The sequence below is a fragment of the Triticum dicoccoides genome, chromosome 1A (assembly GCF_002162155.2).
Source record: "Triticum dicoccoides isolate Atlit2015 ecotype Zavitan chromosome 1A, WEW_v2.0, whole genome shotgun sequence".
NCBI classification, from domain to species: domain Eukaryota; kingdom Viridiplantae; phylum Streptophyta; class Magnoliopsida; order Poales; family Poaceae; genus Triticum; species Triticum dicoccoides.
In genome coordinates, this window is record NC_041380.1 from 551,976,488 (window position 1) to 551,998,582 (window position 22,095).

At 41.2% G+C, this 22,095-nt stretch overlaps 1 protein-coding gene across 1 annotated transcript; it reads right to left on the bottom strand.

Moving 5' to 3' along the window:
* Window positions 1-1,147: 1,147 nt before the first annotated feature.
* LOC119326647 (myb-like protein H) lies at window positions 1,148-3,001 on the bottom strand. Its single transcript, XM_037600294.1, has 2 exons — window positions 2,386-3,001; window positions 1,148-1,830 (listed from the first exon to the last, which is right to left on the bottom strand). Exons 1-2 carry the CDS (start codon window positions 2,961-2,963, stop codon window positions 1,356-1,358), a joined length of 1,053 nt encoding a protein of 350 aa, XP_037456191.1. The 5' UTR covers window positions 2,964-3,001; the 3' UTR covers window positions 1,148-1,355.
* Window positions 3,002-22,095: the final 19,094 nt, after the last annotated feature.

The window sequence follows — 22,095 nt, forward strand, 5'->3', positions numbered from 1 at the left end:
AGGTATCCCTCCACTATGAATCATCAAAACCAGCAGGATGTAGGGTATTACTCTTTGAAGGCCCGAACCTGGAAAAACCCTCGTGTGACCTCCGATCCATGACTTTCAGCTGCGCTTGGACCCCTACCGAGGGAACTGACGAGATTTCGCTCCGTCAATGATCGGGCATGTATCCTTCTATGGTGAAAAGCAACCGCTTTTTGGCATTACTCATCGATAATAGAACAGGTTCATTGGCACTTCCACCTCATTATCTTGGACTAGTCTGAACCTCCCACATCTTCATCTTTGCCCCAACTCATTATTATCAACTATAGTTATTTCTAGCATGTCCTTCCATTTTATCATCTATTATCATATGAACGACACTCCCAAGAAATGCTCATGTTAACCAGAGAAAAATATGAAATATGAGCTATCAACCAAGTTACAATGGCCCAAATGAACTTCAGTAGGATTGAATCAACTCATGTCACCGAAAGAATAATAAAACACTACCCTGTGTTTCCTTCAAAAGACTTCCATGCAAGTATATGTTCACCTATTGTTTCTTTTGCCATCTCCGCCATCTCATATATATTCTCCTATGCATACGTCATTCCAACCCTAGGTCCTATGAGCATGACAAAATGAATACCAGTGAGTGCTGGTCATTGCCCATGATGTCTCCATTCTCCGCTATCAGACAAACAAAGGCAATACTACGAGACAACTGGGATATACAATGAGGAGCAGGCAAGGCATTATAGCTATTTGGGAACTATGTATAGTGAATCCTCAATTATATTGTACCTAAAGTATTTTAAAGCAATAACACACTAAATAGTGGCGGTGCTTTGACTATAAAAAGGAAAAGCCAACATGCATGATTTAGATAATGTAGTGGAAGTTTATAGGATTTGGACTACTGAGTAGATGATAGGTTTTTCAAGTATTTTTGCAATTGTATCTTATTTTATATAGTCAATAAATATTGAGCATCATTTCAAAGATTCTTGTGTTTTGTCATTGGGTGAATACAATTTTGTAATGAAGGCAACAATCCTGTGATATATTACTCAAGGAAACATATAGAGACAACATATACGCCAACTTAAGTGTGGTAATTGAAAATAATTGTATTTTTATGAAATCAGGGACATGAAACAAACACTATATTAAGATAACGACACATATAAGGTGAAATACACTGTTTCTTACAAACATTAAATTATTGACTTTCCAAACAGGAACTTTAGCCATACTGTCTTCAGCATATTATGTTACCATCTTTTGGAAGGAAATTCGTTTATATGCTTACCTTAATGCTATAGCTTCACAAACATTTCCCAAACCTATGATCTACTACATCTTATTCATACATTGCCAAGAGGAAAACAAGTCGATCCTTGTTGACATGGAGGAGCAGAATTTCCCATGCCATCCGTTACAACTCCAGTTGACCCCAACATATGATGCTCACTCCACACTGGCTGCTGATTTATTTGGTGACTATATATGAAAGGTGGCCATAACTGAGGCTGGTTGTTCATGACTATGGATGAGCTTATCGGAGCCTGCAACCCGAAGCTTGTTTCATTGTTGAGACCGGTAGAACCAAGCATTTGCAAGGGACCAGAACTATTATTCATCGACCATGGGTCCTCATCGTGTAGCCCAACATCGTTGATGCTATAACGTTGCGTCCCAAACGAGGCTCTTTTATGTAGCCTCCTAAAGTACTTTTGTGCATGGCTTGAGACTTGAACATGAGTTTTAGTAGTGACAAAGTGCTTGGATATGTTTTTCCAGTCACCACGACCGTAGACACCTAGCCCACGGAGAAACAACCTACAAAAACAAGGTTCATTAGAATTTGTTAGACTAAGTTGTGGAATGCAAAGATGAATGGTCGATTGAGTTATTTTATTGAAGCAACCCATAAATTTAGAGACACAAAATATCCCGACTTACGTAGATATATGTTTCTAACCATTTCAACAACACACATGCTTATCAGAAATCCTTAGATGAATGAACATTTTGGAACATAGATGACCATATCAAACTACAACTAAACACTATCTTAGCAATTTTGTATGGTTCTACATGTTATCAATCTTTTGAATAGGGGCAAGTAATGCCATATTGGAGTTTTCTGGCCTTATTTATTACATTTATGTTACCTAATTTCAAATCATTATATTTGACAACTCACAAATAAATGTAAGGGATGTAAGTTTGTCAGTCTAAAACTTGTATGGGAGGTGTAGAGATATATCATCACAAACTTAACCTAACTCTCACATATATTAAATCTGCACAACATGATTAATTAGTATATGGTGATTTAATATAAATAACAATCTAAACTACATGACAAAAGTCAGAGTAGACATTGATTACTTGTGTTCGTCGATGGTCCAAAACCTCCCTTGGCGTGGGGGAACAACTAGTTGATCACTAGTAATATTGTTCTCCAAAATCTGCATCTTGTTCTTGTCTACCATCAATGGTGCTTCCTTCGTCTCCGTGATCCTCGTATCCTCCAATGCATGACCAAATATCAATTCATTATCATTCATGGTTGCTGCTTCCTCCTCCTCTCGTACCGCATAGCCGTCAATCACATGGTCACCCATGGTATTGATGCCACATATGTTGCTAGCACCAATCTCCTGACCCGACACCCCAAAGTTATTGTTCACTAGGTTAATGGGGCCAACACTATGTGTGTTGCCACCAACAACATGTCTCTCCTCCCTCGAATGCATCATATACGATTCCACGGCGAGATTGACATAAAGATCTGTTACCTGCTGCCTTGTCTTTGAAGGGAATAATTCATGGAGAGCATCCACGATGTTGTTGTGCCTCTTGTTCTTGTCATCATACATGATTGTGTGGCTGTTGTGCCCAACAATGAGTGACCTTGCCTCCTCTTCCTCTGATGAGGTCCACCCTTGGTTGACCAATGGATCCATGAGACTAGATAGGTCAAAACTACAGACTTGTGGGTAGTATGAACTATGAAGAATGCTTAGAGAATGGGGACGGAGAGAGGACTAGGATAGTGTATTTATAGTCCTTCCAGGTACGGAACCTACTTTCACTAATTAATTTGATGCATTGGTAGATTGTCGGGCCACAAAAATAGAGATTTAACTAAAACTAATAAACTGCTTATGAATCTCATTGGAAGACACCGACACATGTGAAGTTGAACTCAAGATTTTATCATTTATTTAAGATTTTTTCGGTTTGGCGACATGCAATTGTAGATAGGAAGACTGCTAGAGACAACACACGCAGGCCTGTTGAGTGTTGATAAATCTCAATCTTGCCAGAGAGAAGACACCTGTGTTGTGCATGCGTGACATATGTGCTCCTCTCATCGCAGTGTAAGCCTGAAACCATGGTATTCGCCGCCCGCACATAGGTATAGCACACAAGATTTTCATCCGGTTTGGTCATCGGTGGCCCATATATCAATGTCGATTTTTATGTACGTACACATGTCAACGACATTTTGTTGTGTATGTATTTGCAAATAATTTATTAATATCCTCCACTGAGTAACTATGCCACACATATGATCCACTCATTACCAGTGAATGTAAGCATATCTTTTCTATTAATGTTGGTGATTACTTATCTCGCATACAACACATGAAATTCCATTGATATGCAATGGGTCCTTTGAAACCAACTAATACATGCTCCACTAAAATATATACATATCTACATATGCATTTAATAACCCATGAATTCAAAAAATTGACACCATGATGTTGCAGCGCCCTCTATCTCTCTCCAAATAATTTCAAGGTAATCTACATGATATGCACATTAAATTATTGTGTTATTTTCTAGATATGGTCACTATTCAGAGGGCTTTGAAGGCGCTGTTGCTATCACTAATATAGAATAGGGCTTTGAAGGGGGTTCTCAGACACAGTCCTGTGATGGTTTTACTTCTGACTACAATACTAGTTGTAAATAGACCATGTGTGCCAACACATATTCTTCAAAGAGAATCAGGGGAGCCATTTAAAATCATGTTAGGATGCATCTCCTAACTGAACCTATGTTTCTTGTGTTTCCGAAGTTGGAGAGTTCTTTGCATTCTCTGAGAAGGAGGCTTTCATATAATTTGTCAAGTCAAGATATGGGCATCATATTTTAAATTCTCCAACTTATCAAGGCTAGCACACCAGCTCTTTGCAACGAGGTTACTCTAAATCTCATCGAAATAGTTTTGCACATTGCTTGAGACCTGCACTGAAGTCTTGGTATCAACAAAATGATTGGATATGTTTTCAAGTGGAAAGGCGAAAGGGTGTGTAATCCTCCGGTGAACCGGTTACATTTTATAAGGGTTTAAGTCGATCTAGTAGGCGTTTTGTCGATTGACAGTAGAAAACTTTTAATTTTTGTAAGACATAAGTGGTTACTCTTTAAGAAGAGCAATATATGTTTTCCCAAGGGGAAAATTATTGAAAGGTCAAAGTTCCATCATTACGAGTGTAAAAAAATTACTTGATTTACCAACATATTTGCATTTATTCACACATATAACAAATTTGTCATTGTCAATTTTACACTTGTGATATGTGTTGTCATGCCAAAAACCTACACAAGAATAAACACTGTCTATTATTAAAAATGGATGTACTCATAGTTTATAACCATGAAAAAGTAACAATTATTTCCTACGTAACAGCTTGTTCCTCATAAAATAAGAAGATCAACATATGGTAACACCAGCTACCCATCTTGCACGTGCAAGAGGATATATAATGAGTTCTTGCAAAAAACCTTCTAGCAAAAATGATACTACTACGAAATAGGAGCAAGAACAATGGAACAATGTAATTACATTTTACTAGAGATCTAAAATATTTAAACCTATGTAGATACAAATCTCAATCATCCATACTAGTAGCATACTAGGTCATGGTTGGTCTATGAGAATTCCAAGAGCCATAATGTCATCATCGGGTTTTGTAAGCTTCTTGCCCATTAGAATAGACTTCCTCGCCGATGCCCTCCCACATTGAAGCATAGCCAAGCACTAGGACAGAGGAGGTGTATAAAAGCATGAGGAGACACATGGACACTAGATGGAAGGATGCAAATGAGAGAGGCATAGGGAGAGGGAATGTGGCCATTTGACAAGCATGGTCGATAGAGGGAGAAGGCAGTCACACGTGAATATGAAAGGGGGCAGGGGATATTTTTCCGCGCATGTGAACTAGTATGAGATTCCAATGCTCGATAGAGTTTGATGGACACTGAATGGAGGGGAAAATGATGGCTTAAGGGCGGGTCCATTAAAATGATATCCTACCCATCAACGATCACATTGCAACCATGAGAGCAAAAGAAATTTAGTAAACACCACTGAGTAGCTCCCAACGCTAAACTTCCCTAGTAGTCACCTAGCCGTGTAGCAATAGTATTTTACCGAAGTAACTTATGAATGTAGCACGGTGGGCCACAATGATTATATAGTTCAATAACAGAGAAAATTAAACATATGAATCTCTTTATTAATTAATATCCAGTATTTACTTAATAGTACGCATGATGCATCTCCTGAAATAGTGCACATGGAAAATTTACCAAATCGGCGAAAATGACAAGGGCATAAAGAATGATTGGTCATGCCTCCTTCCTTGGTCAAAATAAGCCGTTTTTTGGCATTACTCATCAATAACCGAACATGTTCTTTGGCACCTCCACCCTATTATCTTGGACTAGTAGCCACATCCTACATCTTCATATTTACTTCCAACTCATTATTATCAATTATTGTTAGTTATAATATGTCCTTCCATGTGATCATCTATTACTATACGAATCGTAGGCTCCCAAGAAATGCTCATATTAACTAGAGAAAATATGAAAAATATAAGCTATCCAACCAAGTTACGATGGCTAGATGAAGTTTAGTGGGATTGAATGGACTCATGTTGCCAAAAGATTAAAGAAAACACTATCCCGTGTTTCCTTCAAAAAACTTTCATTCTGGTATATATTCATTTGTCAATTATTTCTTTTGGCCATCTTCGGCATCTCCGATACTATTTTGATCCTGAAATCAGAATAGTTATTCTAATCACGATTGGCCCTATAAGGCGCACGCAGGTCCTCCCGAATTCCCGAATCGTAGAAAAGAAAAAGAAACCTCCTCCACATTCTCCCGCACCGAACCTCCACCTCCCCACGTCTCTGGATCCATCCCACCTCCCTCTCCCACGCGCCCCTCCCAACCCACCCCGGCCGGCGCCGGCCCGCCTCCACCCGGATGGCCGCCTGCTTCCCACCGGCGCCGCTACTCCCAACCCACACTGTCGCCCCTCCGTACCCACACCGCCGCCTCTGCCGACCCACATCACCACCTGCATCCCGGCGAGTCGCCACTCCGACGACCCGATCGGATCTGACACGATCCCGGTGATATACCTCCGCCCCGGCGACACGAGGCCCTCCCGGATCCACGCGCTGCCCCACCCCGCTCCTGGAACCACCAACCCAGCCGCCCCTAGATCTCGTGCCTCCCGACAAGCTCGAAGCCGGCGATGTGGGATGCAGCCGCCTCAATGAACACCACAGTCGTCGCCTCCCACCACCTGGACACGCAGCCCAACCATGAACCTCCGCACGAGTAGTCCGTCACCTCGGGGACGACCAGTCCGTCACCTCAGACGCTAGCAATTTGTGGTCGATGCTCCTCCTCTTGCTCGCGTAGGCAGAGTTGCTCCCATGTCGGCTGGCCGTCCTGGGCCCCGTCGCTGGCTCCCACGAGCTCCGCTGCCCTTCTGCTCCATCCTCTCCGCATGAACCACCGGACCTTGAGCTCGACCAACCTCGGCTGTGTGTGCGAGCAAGCATTGGTGCGCTCTGTTTGCGGTGTGTTCGTGCGTGCAGAGCTACCATGTGGCCCCTGCTGCCAAGCAGCCCCCTTTCCCCCGCCCGGCTACAAGCACCCTCCGACGAGGCGTCAAGATTTCAAGATTTTCCACCTCTATCGCACTCGACAAAATCAACCAAATCCCCTAGCTCGTCCTCATCGCTTTCAGCTGTGAATTTTCGCCAAAATTCAGTCGAAAAGAGGCATAATCGTTCAGAGTTTCAGTGTTAGAAGTTCAGAAAAGAGAAAACGAACGAAGTTTTAAAAACATGAGAAAATGTATTGTTTCCTGGCGTGATGAATGATGGGACAGTGAAACACGGATTTCATGTTTGTTACATTAGTTACCAAATGTTCACTGTGGGACGTGGACTTTAGCTTCTTGTCTCATGTATATCTGAACTTGATTTGTACTACACCATTGACAAAAGATTCAGGAAGCAATGATTTGCACAACTATATTCAATTCAACTCTCAAAAAGGATGGGTGCCCGGATCTAACATTGGCTTGGCCTCTGTCTGAGCTGTGCTGGCCGCGCGTTCCGACGAGCTCTTCCGTTCCAGAGCATCCTGCCATCATATGGTGGCGGAGCCTTTTACTATCTCTCTAATTTTTGTTGCTATTACTTTTACAGAGATAGCACGGAGAAAGACAATAGTGTATGCATGTACTAAAATAATTCTTGAAGTTCACACATGCTAGCAAGAGAAGTAGAGACAACACGTTAGAAGAAAAAATTGTTAAACAAACACACAAAAAAACAAGGAATTAAGAAAAAAACACATCATAGTTGCACGCATAAAAAAGTAGATATAATTTTAGTTCAAGCTCATTTGTTTTCGGATAAACCTGCAACATTTGGAGAGAATAGTGTGGTACTAGATTGCATGAAAAAATAGAGGTTTACAAAAACTTACGAGGATGTTGATATTTAAAAAATCTCAAAGTTCAAAATAAATTGAGGAAGAAGTTCAAATAAAAAATGTACTTCAAGAATCTTAATAATGGATTTCCCCGTTTATAAAAAAATCATAGAAGTCCAAATTAAAAAAGAGGAGCATTTCAAAAAGATTTTATAAAAACATATTTCCCCACTCTATAAAAACTAGAAGTTCAAATTAAAATAACGGTGCGGTTTATATAAAAAAAGGATTTTCCCCATTACTAACCAATAAAACTAAGAAGCTCAAGTTTAAAAATTATGAAGTTCGATGTCTATAAAAAATTCAGATTTTTCACATTATAAAAAAACAAAATCAAGAAGTTTGAAATTTTAAAACGAGGAAGTTCAAAAAACTCAAATTTTCTCGTTACTAAAAAATAAAACTAAGAAATTCAAATTAAAATAACAGAGAAGTTCAAAGTTGATAGAAACCTCAGATTCTCGTTCTAAAGAATAACTAATAAATTCAAATTAAAATAAGGGAATAACAAATAAGTTTTAAAAAAATTTCCCTATGTTTTTAAATTCGGATTTTCCCCGATACTAAAGATTAAACCAAGAAGTTCAATTTGAAAAAACTGAGTAATTCAATGTACACTAAAAACTTAGTTTTTCTCGTTACTGAAAAATAAAACCAAGAAGTTCAATTTTAAAACATGGAGAAGTTTGTACTACATGATGTGTGTTTAATATGAGAAAAATAAATTAAAAGGCATGGTCCCAATTTTTAAAGAGAACTCACATTTTCCTTGTTATAGAAAACTCAGCTTTTCTTCGTTATTAAAGAATGTAAACAAGAAGTTCAAAAATAAAATAATAAGAAGTTCAACTTTTAAAAATAGAGCGCTTCAAGATTCATAAAAAGGGATTATGAAATAAAACCAGGAAATCCTTATTAAAAATATGGAGAAGTTCGAGATTATAGAAAACTCAGGTTTTCCTCGTTATTAAAGAATGGAAACAGGAAGTTCAAAAATAAAATAACAAGAAGTTCAACTTTTAAAAAATAGAGCGCTTCAAGATTCATAAAAAGGGATTAAGTAAATCATATTAAAAATTCATAAAAAAATCTCAGATATTTTCACGTAACCAAGAGAAGTTTGCCGAAAGTTCACGTACTACACGGTGTGCATTTTGTATTAAAAAAGAATAAAAAAGCAAAGTCGAAAAGTTTTGTTGTTATAAGTTCAAGTCCTCCGTCGAAGAAAGTTTAAAAAATTATTGTGAGAGAGATTTGTACCAAAGGAATATCATTTGTGTAACACGGACGAATGGATAAGAAAATTACAAACAAAAATACGCCACAGAAGTTCAACGTGAAAACAACAGGAAGTTCAACTACTACGCTGAATGAATTTGAGATGAAAAACTTTTAAAATCGTCACGAGTACGAAAAAACGATCAACACGGGAAACTTGCGTGCTTACAGCAGCTTTCCATCGGTATATCACCTGCTCAATTCCGGTGAATGGATGGAGAGTTACGAGTAGTGGATGGAGACCTACGAGCAAAAAAATCACGTGAAAAACAGAGTGAAGTTCAGGTACACGCGCCGAGAAGTTTAGGTTCTTCACGCGGTGCATTTTCGAAAAATCTGTTTCGCGATAAAGGCAGAACGAATGATCTCGGCATTTTCGCAATTACTTGAAAACGGCTAGGAATCAGAGAAAGCCATCAACATGAAAAAGTTTCACATTTTCCGTAGCTTTTCAATGGGATATTATTTGCGCCTTTCCGTTAAAGTTTGTAGAAAATACAGCAAAAATACGTTTTTCGCCATTTTCGAAACTGACTTAAAACCATAAAGAATTGGGAGAAACAATACATACCAAAAAGTTTCGCATTTGTTCAAGCTTTACAACGCCATATTATTTGCTGCATTCGGACGCACGGTTAAAAAATTAGCTCGAAAATACAAACTCGGAAGGACTTGGACCATTTTCTAAATTACTCTTAAACCATTCAAAATTAGAAAAAAACTTTCAAGATGAAAAAGTAGCGCATTTTCATAAGCTTTCCAACGCCGTATCATATGCCTCCATTAGATTAGCCGTTTAGAAATGACATTGAAAAAATGAACTCAGCTGTTCGGTTTATGAAATTTTACGTTTTTTCAAATTACTCTTTAACCATAGGGAATTAGAGAAAACTTTCAACATGTGGAAGGAGCTGCTTTGCAGCAGCTTTCCAATGCCATATTATATGCCTCATTCCGATAAACGGTTTAGAAATGCGACCGAAAATATGATTCACGTGTTTTGTGCGAAGAAAAAACGGTTTTAAAAACTGCTCTTAAACCGCTTATATTTTGCCAAAAATTTAAGTTGGGTCATGATATTGGTGTCCATAACTTTCCAACGGTATATCGCAAGCCCCATTTGGGCAATGTTGGCGGAAGTTCAACCTAGTTCACAGGGAAGTTCAACATACTACTAGCGGGGCAGGTCAGGTTGTGATCAGTATATTATTCTGATCCCGTGATCAGAATAATGTTTATGTGTGTGTGTGTGTGTGTGTATATACAGATACATATATATATATATATATATATATATATATATATATATATATATATATATATATATATATATATATATATATATATATATATATATATATATATATATATATATATATATATATGATCTCAACCTGAACTTCCTAAGTTATACAACATGAACTTCCCTCTGTAGGAACCCGACCTTTGGGTGTAGGGGAACGCAGTATTTCAATTTTTTTTCCTACGATCATGCAAGATCTATCTAGGAGATGCATAGCAACGAGAGGAGAGGGTGTGTCTACGTACCCTCGTAGACGGAAAGCAGAAGGATTGAGTAACGCGGTTGATGTAGTCGAACGTCTTCGCGATCCAACCGATCAAGTACCGAACGCACGACACCTACACGATCTGCACACGTTCAGCTCGGTGACGTCCCTCGAACTCTAGATCCAGCTGAGGCTGAGGGAGAGTGTCGTCAGCACGACGGTGTGTTGACGGTGATGATGAAGTTACTGACGCAGGGCTTCGTCTAAGCACTACGACAATATGACCGAGGTGGAAATCTGTGGAAGGGGCACCGCACACGGCTAAGAAATCAACTTGTGTGTCTATGGGGTGCCCCTCCCCCGTATATAAAGGAGTGGAGGAGGGCGCCGGCTGGCCTCATAGGGTGCGCCCCAAGGGGGAATCCTACTCCTACTAGGAGTAGGTTCCCCCCTTTCCTAGTCCAACTTGAAGGGGGAAGGAAAGGGAAGAGGGGACGAAGGAAAGGGGGCCGCCCCCCTCCCCAATTCGTATTGGGCTTGGGGGGGGGGGGGCGCCCCTCCTCTTGGCCGCCTCCTCTCTCTTCCACTAAAGCCCATGAAGGCCCATTAACCCCATGGGAGGTTTCGGCAACCCCCCGGTACTCCGGAAAATGCCCGAACCTATCCGAAACCTTTCCGACGTCCAAACATAACCTTCCAATATATCAATCTTCATGTCTCGACCATTTCGAGACTCCTCGTCATGTCCGTGATCACATCCGGGACTCTGAACAACCTTTGGTACATCAAATCACATAACTCACAATACATATCGTCATTGAATGTTAAGCGTGCGGACCCTACGGGTTCGAGAACTATGTAGACATGACCGAGACTCATCTCCGGTCAATAACCAATAGCGGAACCTGGATGCTCATATTGGTTCCTACATATTCTGCGAAGATCTTTATCAGTCAAACCGCATAACAACATAAGTTGCTCCCTTTGTCATCGGTATGTTACTTGCCCGAGATTCGATCGTCGGTATCATCATACCTAGTTCAATCTAGTTACCGGCAAGTCTCTTTACTCGTTCCGTAATGCAACATCCTGTGACTAACTCATTAGTCACATTGCTTGTAAGGCTTATAGTGATGTGCATTACCGAGAGGGGCCAGAGATACCTCTCCGACAATCGGAGTGACAAATCCTAATCTTGATCTATGTCAACTCAACAAACACCATCGGAGACACCTGTAGAGAATCTTTATAATTACCCAGTTGCGTTGTGACGTTTGATAGCACACAAAGTGTTCCTCCGGTATTTGGGAGTTACATAATCCCATAGTCATAGGAACATGTATAAGTTATGAAGAAAGCAATAGCAATAAACTAAACGATCATAGTGCTAAGATAATGGATGGGTCATGTCAATCACATCATTCTCTAATGATGTGATCCCGTTCATCAAATGACAACTCATGTCTATGGCTAGGAAACTTAACCATCTTTGATTAATGAGCTAGTCAAGTAGAGGCATACTAGTGACACTCTGTTTGTCTATGTATTCACACATGTACTAATTTTTCGGTTAATACAATTCTAGCATGAATAATAAACATTTATCATGATATAAGGAAATATAAATAACAACTTTATTATTGCCTCTAGGGCATATTTCCTTTAGTCTCCCACTTGCACTAGAGTCAATAATCTAGATTACATTGTAATGATTCTAACACCCATGGAGTCTTGGTGCTGATCATGTTTTGCTCGTGAGAGAGGTTTAGTCAACGGGTCGGCAACATTCAGATCCGTATGTATCTTGAAAATCTCTATGTCTCCCTCCTTGACTTGATCACGGATGGAATTGAAGCGTCTCTTGATGTGCCTGGTTCTCTTGGGAAATCTGGATTCCTTTGCCAAGGCAATTGCACCAGTATTGTCACAAAAGATTTTCATTGGACCCGATGCACTAGGTATGAGACCTAGATCAGATATGAACTCCTTCATCTAGACTCCTTCATTTGCTGCTTCCGAAGCAGCTATGTATTCCGCTTCACATGTAGATCCTGCCACGACGCTCTGCTTAGAACTGCACCAACTGACAGCTCCACCATTCAATAAAAATATGTATCCGGTTTGTGACTTAGAGTCATCCGGATCAGTGTCAAAGCTTGCATCGACGTAACCGTTTACACGAGCTCTTTGTCAGATCCATAAACAAGAAACATATCCTTAGTCCTTTTCAGGTATTTCAGGATGTTCTTGACCACTGTCCAGTGATCCACTCCTGGATTACTTTGGTACCTCCCTGCTAAACTAATAGCAAGGCACACATCAGGTCTGGTACACAACATTGCATACATGATAGAACCTATGGCCGAAGCATAGGGAATGACTTTCATTTTCTCTCTATCTTTTGCAGTGGTTGGGCATTGAGTCTGACTCAACTTCTCACCTTGTAACACATGCAAGAACCCTTTCTTTGCTTGATCCATTTTTAACTTCTTCAAAACTTTATCAAGGTATGTGCTTTGTGAAAGTCCAAGTAAGCGTCTTGATCTATCTCTATAGATCTTGATGCCCAATATATAAGCAGCTTCACCAAGGTCTTTCATTGAAAAATTCTTATTCAAGTATCCTTTTATGCTTTTTAGAAATTCAGTATCATTTCCAATCGACAATATGTCGTCCACATATAATATCAGAAATGCTACAGATCTCCCACTCACTTTCTTGTAAATACAGGCTTCTCCAAAAATCTGTATAAAACCATATGCTTTGATCACACTATCAAAGCGTATATTCCAACTCCGAGATGCTTGCACTAGTCCATAAATGGACTGCTGGAGCATACACACTTTGTTAGCACCTTTTGGATCGACAAAACCTTCTGGTTGCATCATATACACCTCTTATTTAAGATATCCATTAAGGAATGCAGTTTTGACATCCATTTGCCAAATTTCATAATCATAAAATGCGGAAATTGCTAACATGATTTGTATGGACTTAAGCATCTCCACGGGTGAGAAGGTCTCATCGTAGTCAACTCCTTGAACTTGTCGAAAACCTTTTGCAACAAGTCGAGCTTTGTAGATAGTAACATTACCGTCAGTCTTCTTCTTGAAGATCCATTTATTCTCTATGGCTTGCCGATCATCAGGCAAGTCAACCAAAGTCCACACTTTGTTCTCATACATGGATCCTGTCGGTCTCAAAACCGGCGGATCTCGGGTAGGGGGTCCCGAACTGTGCGTCTAAGGCGGATGGTAATAGGAGGCAAGGGACATGATGTTTACCCAGGTTCGGGCCCTCTTGATGGAGGTAATACCCTACGTCATGCTTGATTGTTCTTGATGATATGAGTATCACAAGAGTTGATCTACCACGAGATCATAGAGGCTAAACCCTAGAAGCTAGCCTATGGTATGATTGTATATTGTCCTACGGACTAAACCCTCCGGTTTATATAGACACCGGAGGGGGCTAGGGTTACACAGAGTCGGTTACAAGGGAGGAGATCTACATATCCGTATTGCCTAGCTTGCCTTCCACGCTAAGGTGAGTCCCATCCGGACACGAGACGAAGTCTTCAATCTTGTATCTTCATAGTCCAACAGTCCAGCCAAAGGATATAGTCCGGCTGTCCAGAGACCCCCTAATCCAGGACTCCCTCAATAGCCCCTGAACCAGGCTTTAATGACGATGAGTCCGACACGCAGTATTGTCTTCAACATTGCAAGGTGGGTTCCTCCTCCGAATACTCCATGGAAGATTTGGAACACAAGGATAGTGTCCGGCTCTGCAAAACAAGTTCCACATACCACCGTAGAGAGAATAACATTTCCACAAATCTAATCTGCTGACACGTTTTGACAGCATGACATCACGCCATGGCCCGGTCATTATTCGAACCGTTTTTCTCAACCAGCACCGCACATATCGCGAGGCAGTTTTCTTGACACGTCTTGTCAAAGCAGAGATCGTGTTCCCCTTATTACGAGATTCTCATCAATACGGACGTGGGTAACCCAACCACGCCATCAATTACGATGCTTGGGGAATAAACAATTTTGCCAGGCAAGTGGGGAGGCGCATTGCCTCTTCCGCCCTTATAAAGGGATTAGGATTCACTCTTTTTACCCACGCCTTCTTCCTCCTTGCTTACCCATTCTCGCACACTCGAGCTCCAGCGCCCAAGTTCGCATCTTTCTTCTCAAACCGCTCCAAGCATGTCCGGAGTGGGAGGCAAGTGGATGGTCTCCTCCGTCACGGAGGAGAACATCACAAAGTTACGGGAAGCCGGATATCTGGCCGCGGATATCACGCACCGGCTGCCAGATGCAGGGCAGATCATCCCTACGCCCGAACCCCACGAGAGGGTAGTTTTTCTTACCCACTTCGTCCGCGGACTGGGATTTCCCCTCCACCCATTCGTCCGCGTGCTCATGTTCTACTACGGGCTGGATTTTCATGATCTGGCCCCCAATTTCATCCTGAACATCTTGGCGTTTATCGTTGTGTGCAAGGCCTTCCTCCGCATCAAGCCCCATTTTGGCCTGTGGTTGAAGACCTTCAATGTCAAACCGAAGGTGGTGGTCAGCCGGCAAGCAGAGTGCGGAGGCGCCATGGTGGGCAAGATGCCTAACGTCACCTGGCTTGAAGGCTCCTACGTGGAGACCATAAAGGGGTGGCAATCGGGGTGGTTCTACATCACCGAGCTGCGCGACACCAACTGGGCGGCGGCCCCCAAATTTCGATCCGGAATCCCCACGCGGCTCACTTCCTGGAAAGAGAAGGGCCTGTCCTGGGGTTCTTCGGTAGAGCTGACCAGACTCTAGACTTGCATCAGGAACATGATGAGCAAGAAAATCAAGCTCGTCAACGTGGTCCAGGTCATGCTTGTCAATGTTTTTTTCGCGAAATACAGTGGCCCGTCCGGTGGGTCCCAACTGTCAGGTGGAGGAATCATTATTTTCCGCATAATAAGGAGGCACTTCCTTGCTGCGGCCGTGGACCCAGCTGTCAGCCTCTCCACGTACAGTCCACGTCCGATGGAAGTCGTTCCTTGACCATGTTGACCACGCCGCACCGAGAGCACCAGGGCGGTGGACGACGGCGAGGCCTAGGAAGGGGACGACACGGAGGCAGGGAAGACTCGGCAGTTGTTTCCCACACGGAGGGGAGTATGACTGTATGATGGTTTACTGGTTCGTCTGCCGTCGCCGGAGAATAATAGCAGGTGTGGGTGAGTAGAGGGATGGCTAGGCCAGCGATGGGAGTACGGTCGGGCGGTGAGGCCTGCGCGGCAGCACAGCTGGCCGCGAGGAGGAGGGAACAGGCAGTCCCGTCGGCGCTTGTTTGAGCGGCTGAAGCAGGAAGAGCAGAGATTGAAGAAGCACGACGGCCGTTGGATGGACATCCAACAGTCAGTGCTTGTGCGTCAACCTTTTTTTAGGAAAGCCTCAAATCTGTGGAAAACAGCATACGTCCCATCTGCCATTATTTCTAATAATTTACAGCCCATTTGCTAATTCTTAAGGTTTTTTTGGAGCCCATATTCTTTTTGTTAGCATTACATCCCATATTGTGGCAACGGTTAAAAAATTATACGAAATTTTGCATATTTCGGTGATGTCCGAACTGTTTTTAATCCCAAAATTTCGACTCACATTCAAACTGATTTTAAAAATAAATGTATATCAATATAAAATCCAACAAATTCTCCACGCATAAAAATTAATGTAATTTAAAATCTTGAAATGAAAAAAAAAGATATTTGAAACTAATTGCCGGTTTGATGTGTTCTAAAAATGTACAAGCCATTTCTCATTACTGATGGGCCATAAAAAAGACGTTGTGTACCTGAGCATGAACAGGAACAGATCCTACGCAAGTGTCACTCCGAGGCTTATGGAGGACACCATGCTGGAGATAGAACTGCACATAAGGTATTGCAATCCGGTTTTTATTGGCCTACTCTCTTCAAGGATGCCCGTAAGTTTGTCTTGTCTTGTGAGTTGTGACGAATGTCAAAGAATTGGTAATATTAGTAGACGTCAAGAAATGCCTATGAACTATTCACTTGTTATTGAACCATTTGATGGTTGGGGCTTTGATTATATGGGATCTTTTCCTTCCTCTAATGGGTATACTCATATTTTAGTTGCTGTTGATTACGTTACTAAGTGGGTAGAAGCTATTCCAATTAGTAGTGATGATCATAACACCTCTATTAAGATGCTTAAAGAAGTTATTTTTCCAAGGTTTGGAGTCCCTAAATATTTAATGACCGATGGTGGTTCATATTTCATTCATGGTGCTTTTGGTAAAATGCTTGCTAAGTATGATGTTAATCATAGAATTGCATCTCCATATCATCCACAGTCTAGTGGTCAAGTAGAACTCAGCAATAGAGAGCTTAAATTAATTTTGCAAAAGACTGTTAATAGATCTAGAAATAATTGGTCCAAGAAACTTGATGATGCATTATGGGCCTATAGAACTGCATACAAAAATTCTATGGGTATGTCTCCATATAAAATGGTTTATTGTAAAGCATGTCACTTACCTCTTGGATTAGAACATAAGGCATATTGGGCTATTAAAGAGCTCAACTATGACTTCAAACTTGCTGGTGAGAAGAGGCTTTTTAACATTAGCTCACTTGATGAATGGAGAACCCAGGCTTATGAGAATGCCAAACTGTTTAAAGAAAAAGTCAAAAGATGGCATGACAAAAGGATACAAAAACATGAGTTTAATGTAGGTGATTATGTATTGTTATACAACTCTCGTTTAAGATTTTTTGCAAGCAAACTCCTCTCTAAATGGGAAGGTCCTTACATCATCGAGGAGATTTACCATTCCGGTGCCATAAAAATCAACAACTTCGAAGGCACCAATTCAAGGGTGGTAAACGGTCAGAGAATCAAACATTATATCTCAGGTAATCCCATAAATGTTGAAACTAATGTTATCGAAACCATAACCCCGGAGGAATACATAAGGGACACTTTCCAGAACGTTCTAGACCCCGAAAAGGAATAGGTACGTGGTATGGTAAGTAAACCGACTCCAAAACAGTTCTAATGGCAATTTTTCTCCGTTTTGGAATATTTAAGAAAATAGGAAAATAAGAAGCAGACTGGAAAGGACACGAGGCTTCCACGAGGGTGGAGGGCGCGCCCCCTGCCTCGTGGGCACCCCGTGTGCTCTCCGAACTCCGTTTTCTTACACGATACTTCTTTTGGTCGGTAAAAATTCACTATATAATCTCTCGAAGATTTTGACCACCGTATCATGCAAATATCTCATGTCTTTGTTTCGAGCTGTTTTTCTGACAGATCTAGGTTGCCATGTCATCTTCAAGTGCCCCCAAGGACAAGTTCTTCGAGAAGGTCATCAACCCCTACCTCGCGGAGGTGCTGCAACACCCTCAAACCATTGAGATGCATGAGGGGTTGTTGCGCATCCGCGATGTTGAGGGACCAAGGAGGATCGGAAGCACGGAGACAAGGCTCGAGGCATTGGAGCAACAAGTTTTCAAGTGCGAGGAGATGGTGGAACGTGGACTCGACTCCAACCATATAATGATCATGGAGTTCACTAACAACCACAAGCTGGATGACAAGAACATTGGGGAGGCCATCTTCAAGCTTCATGAGAAAATCAAGCACCTCCAAGCCCAAATCTATGACCTGCAAAACCAAAAGTGTGAGTATGAATATAGATTCAAGAGGATGAGTTTGGCTGCAGATTTGAGGATCCCAGAGACTCGATCATCCTTCTATGATGGTGAGCCTATGCCTTGGAAGATGGACGACAAGCCTACATCATCAAGAACTCCTTCATCACCATCTCCGTGGAAGGAAACATAAACACATGGGTATGGGCACTCCCCTTGGCAACTGCCAAGCTTGGGGTGTGCCCCGGTATCATATCACCATCACTTTTATCTTTACCTTTTTCTTAGTTCGATCCTTTTGATAATATCTTGATCTAGTAGAATAAAGTTTTAGTATGATCTAGTTGTGAGTTTTGCTTTATGATCTTCCTATCTAATCGAGTCCGTTAGCTATATATAATAAAGATTAGTGTTGAGTCAAGGGCTTGATTATTTTGCTATGATCTTGAGGGAATAAAATAAAAGAGAAAAAATAAAAAGAAATAAAGAGATCATATGGATCTTATGGAGAGTAATGAGCTCACATATAAAGAGTATGATGAATAAAAATTGTTGAGAGTTGACAAACATAGTTTTGGTCATCGTTGCAATTAATAGGAAGTAATAAAGAAAGAGAGGTTTTCACATACAAATATACTATCTTGGACATCTTTTATAATTGTGAGCACTCATTAAAGTATGATATGCTAAAGAGTTGACGTTGGACAAGGAAGACAATGTAATGGGTTATGCTTTCTTACATCTGAGATAAATTATATTGTCATGGATCATCCAACATGTTGAGCTTGCCTTTCCCTCTCTTGCTAGCCAATTTCCTTGCACCAAGTAGAGATACTACTTGTGCTTCCAAATATCCCTAAAACCAGTCTTACCATGAGAGTCCACCATATCTACCTATGGATTGAGTAAGATCCTTCAAGTAAGTTGTCATCGTTGCAAGCAATAAGAATTGCTCTCTAAATATGTATGACTTATTAGTGTGGAGAAAATAAGCTTTATACGATCTTGTGATGTGGAAGAAATAAAAGCGACAGACTGCATAATAAAGGTCCATATCACAAGTGGCAATATAAAGTGACGTTCTTTTGCATTAAGATTTCGCGCATCCAACCATAAAAGCACAAGACAACCTCTGCTTCCCTCTGCGAAGGGCCTATCTTTTATTCTTGTCTTATAATTCATGCAAAGAGTCATGGTGATCTTCACCTTTCCTTTTACATTTTATCCTTTGGCAAGCACAATGTGTTGGAAAGATCCTGATATATATGGCTAATTGGATGTGGGTCTTCATGAACTATTATTGTTGACATTACCCTCGAGGTAAAACATTGGGAGGCAAAACTATAAGCCCCTGTCTTTCTCTGTGTCTGATTAAAACTTCATAACCATAAATATCACGTGAGTGTTAGCAATTGTGAAAGACTAAAAGATGGTTGAGTATGTGGACTTGCTGAGAAGCTCTTATATTGACTCTTTCCTATGTTATGATAAATTGTAATTGCTTCAATGATTGAGATTATAGTTAGTTAGTTTTCAATGAAGTTTCTGATTCATACTTGAGTATGTGAATGAATTGTTACTTTAACATAGGACAATTTTAATTTCGGCTTTCGCTTGAGGACAAGCGAGGTCTAAGCTTGGGGGAGTTGATACGTCCATTTTGCATCATGCTTTTATATCGATATTTATTGCATTATTGGCTGTTATTACACATTATGTCACAATACTTATGCCTATTCTCTCTTATTTTACAAGGTTTACATGAAGAGGGGGAATGTCGGCAGCTAGAATTCTGGGCTGGAAAAGGAGCAAATATTAGAGACCTATTCTGCACATCTCCAAAAGTCTTGAAACTCCACGGGAATTATTTTCAGAATATATAAAAATATTGGGCGAAATAAGTACCAGAGGGGAGCCACCCACTGTCCACGAGGGTGGGGGGAGCGCCCTACCCCCCTGGGCGTGCCCCCCTGCATTGTGGGCCCCCTGGTGGCCCTCTGATGCCCATATTTGGCTATATGGAGTATTTCGTCGAGGAAAAAGTCATAAGCTAGCTCACGGGATGAAACTCCGCAGGCACGAGGCGGAACCAATCTAGGGCTTCGGCGGAGCTATTCTGCCGGGGAAATTTCCCTCCGGGAGGGGGAAATCATAACCATCGTCATCACCAACAATCCTCTCATCGGGAGGGGGTCAATCTCCATCAACATCTTCACCAGCACCATCTTGTATCCAATCTTTGTATCCAAACCTCAGATTGGTACCTGTGGGTTGCTAGTAGTGTTGATTACTCCTTGTAGTTAATGCTAGTTGGTTTACTTGGTGGAAGATCATATGTTCAGATCCATTATGCATATTAATACCCCTCTGATTATGAACATGAATATTCTTTGTGAGTAGTTACGTTTGTTCCTGAGGACATGGGAGAAGTCTTGCTATAAGTAGTCATGTGAATTTGGTATTCGTTCGATATTTTGATGAGATGTATGTTGTCATCCCTCCAGTGGTGTCATGTGAACATCGACTAGTGATGTCTACTACACAACCTTCTTCTTGTAGACGATGTTGGGCCTCCAAGTGCAGAGGTATGTAGGACAGTAGCAAATTTCCCTCAAGTGGATGACCTAACGTTTATCAATCCGTGAGAGGCGTAGGATGAAGATGGTCTCTCTCAAGCAACCCTGCAACCAAATAACAAAGAGTCTCTTGTGTCCCCAACAAACCCAATACAATGGTAAATTGTATAGGTGCACTAGTTCGGCGAAGAGATGGTGAAACAACTAGTATATGGATAGTAGATAAAGGTATTTGTAATCTTAAATAATAAAAATAGCAAGGTAACAAATGATAAAAGTGAGCGTAAACGGTATTGCAATGCTAGGAAACAAGGCCTAGGGTTCATACTTTCACTAGTGCAAGTCCTCTCAACAATAATAACATAATTGGATCACATAACTATCCCTCAACATGCAACAAAGAGTCATTCCAAAGTCACTAATAGCGGAGAACAAACGAAGAGATTATGGTAGGGTACGAAACCACCTCAAAGTTATTCTTTCCAATCAATCCGTTGGGCTATTCCTATAGATGTCACAAACAGCCCTAGAGTTCGTACTAGAATAACACCTTAAGACAGAAATCAACCAAAACCCTAATGTCACCTAGATACTCCAATGTCACCTCAAGTATCCGTGGGTATGATTATACGATATGCATCACACAATCTCAGATTCATTCATTCAACCAACACATAGAACCTCAAAGAGTGCCCCAAAGTTTCTACCGGAGAATCACGATGAAAACGTGTGCCAACCCCTATGCATAGGTTCATGGGCGGAACCCGCAAGTTGATCACCAAAACATACATCAAGTGAATCACGTGATATCCCATTGTCACCACAGATATCCACGGCAAGACATACATCAAGTGTTCTCAAATCTTTAAAGACTCAATCCGATAAGATAACTTCAAAGGGGAAACTCAATTCATTACAAGAGAGTAGAGGGGGGAGAAAACATCATAAGATCCAACTATAATAGCAAAGCTCGCGATACATCAAGATCGTATCACCTCAAGAACACGAGAGAGAGAGAGAGAGAGATCAAACACATAGCTACTGGTACATACCCTCAGCCCCGAGGGAGAACTACTCCCTCCTCGTCATGGAGAGCACCGGGATGATGAAGATGGCCACCGAAGAGGGATTCCCCCTCCGACAAGGTGCTGGAACGGGTCTAGATTGGCTTTTGGTGGCTACAGAGGCTTCTGGCGGCAGAACTCCCGATCTATTGTGCCCCCGGATGTTTTTAGGGTATAT

Bases quoted from the DNA above. Each gene is read 5' to 3' on its own strand.
- LOC119326647 (XM_037600294.1), bottom strand. From the start codon at position 2,963: ATGGATCCATTGGTCAACCAAGGGTGGACCTCATCAGAGGAAGAGGAG. The intron at 1,831-2,385 runs GTAATCAATGTC...TTGTTTTTGTAG, and splicing joins TGGACCATCGACGAACACAA to GTTGTTTCTCCGTGGGCTAG.